Source organism: Wasmannia auropunctata, unplaced genomic scaffold, assembly GCF_000956235.1.
Source record: "Wasmannia auropunctata unplaced genomic scaffold, wasmannia.A_1.0 LD336116.1, whole genome shotgun sequence".
Taxonomy (NCBI): domain Eukaryota; kingdom Metazoa; phylum Arthropoda; class Insecta; order Hymenoptera; family Formicidae; genus Wasmannia; species Wasmannia auropunctata.
The window spans coordinates 3,407,905-3,415,480 of record NW_012026774.1 but is presented as its reverse complement, the minus strand read 5'-3'; the positions used below and the strand labels follow the sequence as shown (position 1 = coordinate 3,415,480).

The 7,576-nt window shown below is 31.5% G+C and overlaps 1 protein-coding gene and 1 long non-coding RNA gene across 2 annotated transcripts; both read left to right on the top strand.

Moving 5' to 3' along the window:
• The first annotated feature begins 645 nt into the window (after positions 1–645).
• Positions 646–3,416, top strand: LOC105447862. Its single transcript, XR_974173.1, has 4 exons — positions 646–1,094; positions 1,367–1,479; positions 1,715–1,874; positions 2,724–3,416. It is a non-coding gene; the product is annotated as an uncharacterized LOC105447862 (long non-coding RNA).
• Positions 3,417–3,540: 124 nt separating this feature from the next.
• LOC105447852 (kielin/chordin-like protein) lies at positions 3,541–7,576 on the top strand. Its single transcript, XM_011686089.1, has 7 exons — positions 3,541–3,678; positions 4,807–5,053; positions 5,160–5,266; positions 5,662–5,781; positions 6,311–6,460; positions 6,546–6,611; positions 7,225–7,576. The coding sequence occupies exons 1-7, from the start codon at positions 3,549–3,551 to the stop codon at positions 7,404–7,406; spliced, it is 1,002 nt and encodes a 333-aa protein (XP_011684391.1). The 5' UTR covers positions 3,541–3,548; the 3' UTR covers positions 7,407–7,576.

Genomic DNA, 7,576 nt, shown 5'->3' with positions numbered 1-7,576 from the left:
ACACACACACACATACACACATATAAAATGATTTTAAATTTACTTTTTATATGATATAAAGAGATTAAACTCATATTTGCAATTAGGGAAAAATTTACATTTTGTATAAATAAATAGTTTCTTTATATCAATTGCATTATCTTAATATTATATTTTATAAGTAAAAGTATTAATATGCATATAAACATAATGTAAGCGAATAAACGGCGTGCGTTTTGTCATATTTTAATACATATAAAAGACTGTGAAAATTATTTATTTAACGTGATTCTGCTTCTCGTCGAAACAAATGATAATCCGGTCACAAAAAAGGAGAACAACCGCGGATACTACACATTGACAAATGTTACTTTTGTACACAAAAATATAATTTTAAGTAATCAAAATATGAAAATATGTTGCCAACTCCTCTTACTGTTATGTATGATTTTACTCGAAGTATCTTTCATTTTTCTGCGTGTAACGCGGCAGTGATGTATATTTAATACAGTCGTTCGGTATATGTGTGTGTATGAGTGCATTTTCTTTCGATATTATGAAAGATTCATGTACGGCGTTACATTATTCAAATTATATCATGGTTTCTCGTACGCGTCGACAGTTCGGGATTATTCTGTCATGGTAACATGTGACAGATACTTGAACATAATTCATATATTGTAAGAAATTTGTTCACATCAGCGTGAAATCTTCAGTGCGATTTGTCTTTATTTTTAATAACTACTTAACGGATTTCTGACTATCAAATAGTTACACGTCACTTATTTACTCCGGTAGATTGTGTAAATTTCTCGTCTATGAACAATCACGTTTTACAATGCAAAATTTAAAAAATGCATTTTGATATAAACTATTTGTCATATAAAAGAATCAAATGTTTATTATATCGATTATAGTTATGTAAATCGATTATAATCGAATAGATAATATAAAAATTGTTAAATTATTTTAATTATAAATAACTGCAACTTTTTTTCCATATAATGCTGCATTTGAATGCACTAAGGTTAAGTGTGACAGGAAGAACAAAAGAGCTCATTGTTGTTATATACGAAGAGACCCAGCAAAATGTTGCGAGGATGTAGATATTTGTCGTAAGTATATTCTTAACTGAAAATTTTGCGTATATATTATTCAAGTATATTCACGATACTTAACAGTCAATTATTATGTGTAAAAATCAAAAGTAAATTTTTAAAAGTATATAATTAACTTATTCCAACTTATATTTTGTTATTATTAAAATTTGATTTAGACAATTATTCAACAAGTTATGCATATGCAACCGCTTAGTGTATTTAAATAAAACTATGGCAGGTATACTCGTAGAAACATGTGTATAACCAATGCTTCTTATATATTTTAGATAAAGAAATAACCGACAGAGCTATTGTAAACGGTGTTGTACATTTTGATGGTCAGACTTTCGATGTGGAGAACAACCCGAGTTAGGTTGTGTCTGCCAGTCAGACTATGAAGGTAATGTTAATTATTATCATGTAATAAATGTACATTGCTTTTTTAACTCTCAAAGTTCTCGATATATAATACCTATTTCGATTATAACTGGCAATTTCATATTGTTAGGTAAAAACGTTCTGCCTTTTTGTGTCAGAAATAACCGTTCCACCTGTTTTCATCTTGCATTCAGTCATGTGAATTATTTTGATAAAAAGTGTGCTCCAGTTTTCTTTAGTAATGACTCTGCCCGCAGATGTATCATATTTATGAGATGCTGTAAGTTTGCGAAAGCGATTTTGTGTACTGCATACATTTCGCCGCCATGTCAAGTCTGTAAACGTTTTTATGAAATTTTTAAGAGCTCCCTGATGATGAAGTCATTTCTAATCCTGTCGAATGGATAAACATGCGCGGTAAGTTTCATATTTATTTTTAAATGTAAATTTAATTGTGTTTTATCATATTCGCGAGGTATTACGTATAGATATGATAAAAAAGATGATTCCTATATCCGTTAAGAAATATTCGCGTATTCAAATGATTCGTTCAACTTGTTACATATCAATTTTTAACGGTAACCCTCCTAGAATGTGAGTATTAGCATCTTTATCAATCTATATTACATTGTTTCTACAAGATTGTATAAAATACTGTTTGTACTCCTCATATGTGCTTCTCGATATGCAATTATATTCAATTTCTCAATCGTGTTAATATGTTGAAAATTAGAGTATTTTATAACACCTACATGTTGAATAAACAGTAAAATTAATATATGGTAATTTATAACACATGTGGAAAAATTAACTTCTTATCTTGTTAAATGGTTTAAATTTATTCATACATTTTTTTCTTTAATTTTACGGATCGCGATATTTAAAGAAAAAAATTTACTACTCCGCGACAAATTGATTCGGTAATCATATGAATATAGTGCGAGGTATATAAAATGAGGTATTGACACGCATTTGAACGGTCAAGCGATACTAATTACACACCGTACTGCAAATCGCGTTAAATAAGAGGTAATTGCGACAAACATTGCATGTGAATAACGAGCACTGCGTAAAATCAATTTCTGTAGCACGTTAATATTATGATCCTATAAAATAACAACTAATTACGAAATATAACTCACTTTATTGCGCCCAATTTACTAAATACAGAAAAGTGTTATAGTGTAGAACAACTGATGCGCTATTAATATTGTCATATTCTATATATGAAAATATAATGATTTATTTGGTGTTCTTCTTTTTCAGCTACGTGCCAATACGGTACTCTGACATTGTAATATGGCGATAGACTGAGGGCAACGCATTGTATGGATTGCGTATGCGATAATCCACCTATGTTGACATTCAGTTATAATAAAAATTAATATTTGGAAGAATAGAAATCACTTTTTAAAAATTAATTATTAATATCCAATCAATGCCATACATAATAAGATATTTTTTATAAAAAAAAACTATGAAGCAATACAAATTCTAAGTTCTAAGTGTCTAATCGTCTTCGTATCATTAAAAATGTACGAGATTATGTCAAGTGAAAGTCTGCAATAAGTACCGACAAAAAAATATCGAGATGATCTTCGAAAAATTTTGACAAAACGTGGAACATTCTAACAGAAATTCAAGGCAATGATTCAAGGCGAGAGGGATAATTTGTTTCAACACAATAATAGTTACGTAATTTAAATGAGCACGCAACGCGCGATGACTGATAAAGCAAATTATTCTATCCAACTCGCGTTTCCTCTTCGCCTGTCCTATTCTTTGTATTTCTTTCGTTTCTCATATTGCCCAGATTTTTCTTCGTCTCTTACGCGGGTTTACGACTCTCTTTCGTACTCTTTCATGCTCGTCTTCATCCTCCTTTAGCGCGTATATTCGCCTGTTTACTCCACCTAGGTATACTCTAACTCTCTCTCTCATGTGTGTCTCAACTCACTTTCGCACACGCGTATGTACTATTTCCCCTCTTCCTACACCGTGTCCCTGCGTCTGCGTCATTCATATATCCACCGTCTTTCTCACGTCTCCACTTCCAGTCCCTTCCAGACTCGACCACTGGCCGAGGTATAAATGACGCGACGCGGACGCGAGCCGCGCAAGTTTTCGTATTGCTCGAACATGACACGTCGTGGCTCTCGTTCTCGCATTCTGATATGCGCCTATCTGGCGTTCGTCACCGTCGCACTCGCGGCCGATCAAGGTGAGTCGCAAACGACAAAGTAAATTAACGCGGAAAAACGTGGTTTATTGTAATTATTATAAAAAAGTTATTTTAATTTCACATCCGCGTAATCGTAAGGTAATAATTAAGTTATTTTCGATCCAATATTCCAATGTGACTCCGAGATGCAGCGCGAGTTAATAATGATGATAATACTGTTTCCGCAATACAAAACCGCGAAAAAAGTATGCAAGTGTTAAAACAATTATATTTAAAAATAAATGTGAAACCATTCCCCGGATTATGCAGTCTGTTAGGATTAAGAATGACGACACATCGGTAGCGAAAAATTCAATAAAAGCGTTTTACAGGATAGACACGCGGCGACGAAATGTGTGCAGTATACAAAATCGCTTTCGCAAACTTATTGCGTGTCATGTTCATATAACACGTGTTGTGAGTTACTTATCATTAAAGAAAATTGAAGCACAGTTTTTTGATTAAAATAATCAACACGACCGAGTGCAGGATGAGAATAGGTGGAATTGTTATTCCTGACACAAAAAGGCAGAACGTTTTTACCTAAAAATATGAAATTGCCAGTTATAATTAAAATAGAGATTATGGATATCGAGAATTTTGAGAATCATATAAGTTAAAAAAGCAATATACGTTTATTACATGATAATAATTAATATTATCTTCGTATCTGTTGAACGTGAAGAATTCGAGTCAAATATTATAATCGTCGAACCGTCTTTTACGAATGCATTGCATTTATAAGACACATTGGTTGCAATACCAGGAAGTTTTTACGTGGCGTAATTAAATGTAGTTGCTCAACATGCTTATCAATACCAATCATTAACTATAATCTATTAAAATTTTGTTGTTATCAATTCTAATGAGGTTTAAGAGATAATGCATCTACGACGCATTTTTTTAGAGACCCTTTCAATTTCGATAATTGTACGAATTTGACTTTTTAATTTCATAAATAGTTTCATCTGTTCTATATCTCACTTAAAATTCCGTTATAATACACGAATGACGACGCAATTCTTAAGGTGACTAAGCACTCAAAACGGTTATATTATCCGGTTAAACATCCATTTTTATCGCGGCATTTTATCGATAATGGTATTCTTTTGGTCCTTTCTTTTTAAGAAAAATGCGATAAAACAAAGTGTCCGGGCCCATTGGCATATTACGAGTCTCTCGGTTGTAGTCCGGTGTTTGCAAACGAGGGCGATTGTTGCGCGACAAAATATAACTGTGAACATCTGAAAGAGAAATCCTCTACCAAGTGTTACGTCAATGGAAAGGCGTACGAGATCGGAGAGAAACTTAAGGATGAGGATTCAAATCCTTGTGACATTGGTTGCACCTGCACCGCAGGATATAGCACAGGAATGTAAGTAAAGAACTTAACATCAATATTTTTTAATTATTGTCTCTTTTTAATGTTTTAACATTATTAAGTCCCATTTATTGAAACTACGTAATTTTTTACAACACAGCGCCGAGTTCAATTGCGCGATAGTTGATTGCTTCAGTCCACCAGTAAGACCAGGTTGCTACAGAAGGGATTCCCCGTTAAATTGTTGTCCCGGAGAGGAAGTTTGTCGTAAGCATACATAATCCAATTAAGTTATAAATTTACTACATAAATTCTTGATGAATTGCTAACTCCGATTTTTACGTAATATATATATGTACCCAAAAATTACATAAAATTCGTGCTATCTCAATTATGTTCTTTCTTGATTCAAATAATTATGGTTAGATGAAAAGATGATATAAATTTTAAATAATTTTAATTTGACATTCGCGATATACATACTAACTTTACGCACGCTTTTTAACTAATATATATATTTATCAGATCTTTTAAGCCAGAGGGCCATAATAAAATTATTCTAGTATAATTAAATTTAACTTTAAATAGTAATCTTGTCAAAAGACATTTCTATCTTAAAATATCGTACACAATATTTAAATAAAGTCATTTATGTCTTTTAGCTGAAAAGCCTGAAGCTAGAGCTGTTTGTAATGTTGACGGAAAGGAATATAAAGATGGAGAACACTTCAAAATTGAAAGCGATCCGGATTTAAGTTGTATATGCCAACCGGGCTATGAAGGTAAAAATAATGTCAGGCACTTTAACGTCATTTTGAATTTTCCAATGCCATATATATATATATATATATATATGTATATAAAATTCTATTAATATAAGCATACGATGAATGATGATATACAATGAATGATTTTAAATTATTACTATCAATATGTAAAAATTGAATTTATATTTTCTTTTGCAATCCGTGACATTTTTATAATAAATTTAATAAATATAAATGAATAATCAATTTTTAGTAAAATAGATGTATTATTAAACGTATTTGTATTATGAGAACTTATCGATGTAATATATTAATAAATAATTATTTACTGACTTATTTTATTAACAAATAAGTCAGTAAATGAAATAATTCAATACTTGATGTATATCATAAAACGTATATATTTATCATAGTAAAAATTAAGATTACCGTTTATTTATATTTTAATAATATGCACAATAACAATTCTCTATAATATAAATTTTCTAGCTTAAACCTATATACTCTAAGTTTACGTCCTTGATAAGAAATTGTACGATTTTAGGGAAAAATGTTGAACCTTTCTGCGCAAAGCCTAAGCGTCCGTATTGCAGTCCCGAGTTCAGAAATGCACACGACATTATTAATAATTGCCCTCCGGTTTATTACTCAAGTCAATCGCCACAGGCTGACTGCAGCGTGTTTTCGAGATGCCGTAAGTTCATGAGTTGCAATTTTGCATTTACACACATACATATCAGGGTTATCTATGCAATAATAATGATTATTTGGATTTTTAGAAAACGATAATGACACTGTTATTCACAACGAGGACAACTCAAAGTCCGTCGACAAAACCTCCCATGGTACGTTTTATATTCAATACTGTGGAGATACAATGATTTTTAAACAATCCAAGATAATTAATACTCTTGAAGATAGTATTCTTTGCTATTTTATTAATTTTACTAATTTTCGGCAAAAAAATTGTAAAAAATTTATATTTTATTCAAGTTAATTCGTTTATTAAATTGAAACATAAATGATGCATCGATACGCATTTGCACATTCAAGCGATGCTAATTACGACTGTGCTTTGAATAGCATGAAATGAGAGTTAATTGCGAGAAATGTTGCACACGAGAAGCAAATCAATTTCTGTCGCAATTCTATAAAATGATAATTAATTTGGTCATCGTTATCCCCAACATAGGAAATTATGTTATAGGCGTGTCAGTTAACACGTCACTAACACCCATAACACGGTTGATGTTTGTTAAAAACAATTTTATATAAATAGATAAATATCTTTTTTCCTTCAATTCTTTTTCAGTATTTTTTCAGTTTTAGAAATTACTACGGAGACAGCTGTATATTTATGCGTTATTATTCGGATATCAATATTCGAAGTGATATTTTAGAATTAGTTTTATTATACAAAATAGAAGTGTGTTTCACATCGAAATTTATTCTTTTCAGACGAAAATGACGTTTGTCATTTTGGCAATACGGTCATGCATCGTGGCGATGAGTTGAATCAAGCTACAGACTACAGTTCTGTGTGCGTTAAATGCGTTTGCGAGGTGCCTCCTTTGCCTACTTGTCAGCGTTTACCGGATGAGGAATGCGATGTCACAAACCATGCGCCTTTCAATCATTAAACATTTCAAAATCTGTGATAATGTGACCACTTCTGTTATTTGACTCAAAATTTTGTAGTAAATTAGTACATAAATGTAAACACCTCTTTACATATGTGTCGTTCCAGTGTAATTTGCATTTCTTTTACTTGTAATAAAAGGATGTTTTTTCCGTACTGCACGTTAAAAAA

Coding starts and splice junctions, on each gene's coding strand:
- LOC105447852 (XM_011686089.1), top strand. CDS start 3,549: ATGACGCGACGCGGACGCGAGCCGCGCAAGTTTTCGTATTGCTCGAAC. Junction 3,679..4,806: donor CGCACTCGCGGCCGATCAAG/GTGAGTCGCAAA, acceptor TTTCTTTTTAAG/AAAAATGCGATAAAACAAAG. Junction 5,782..6,310: donor ATGCCAACCGGGCTATGAAG/GTAAAAATAATG, acceptor GTACGATTTTAG/GGAAAAATGTTGAACCTTTC.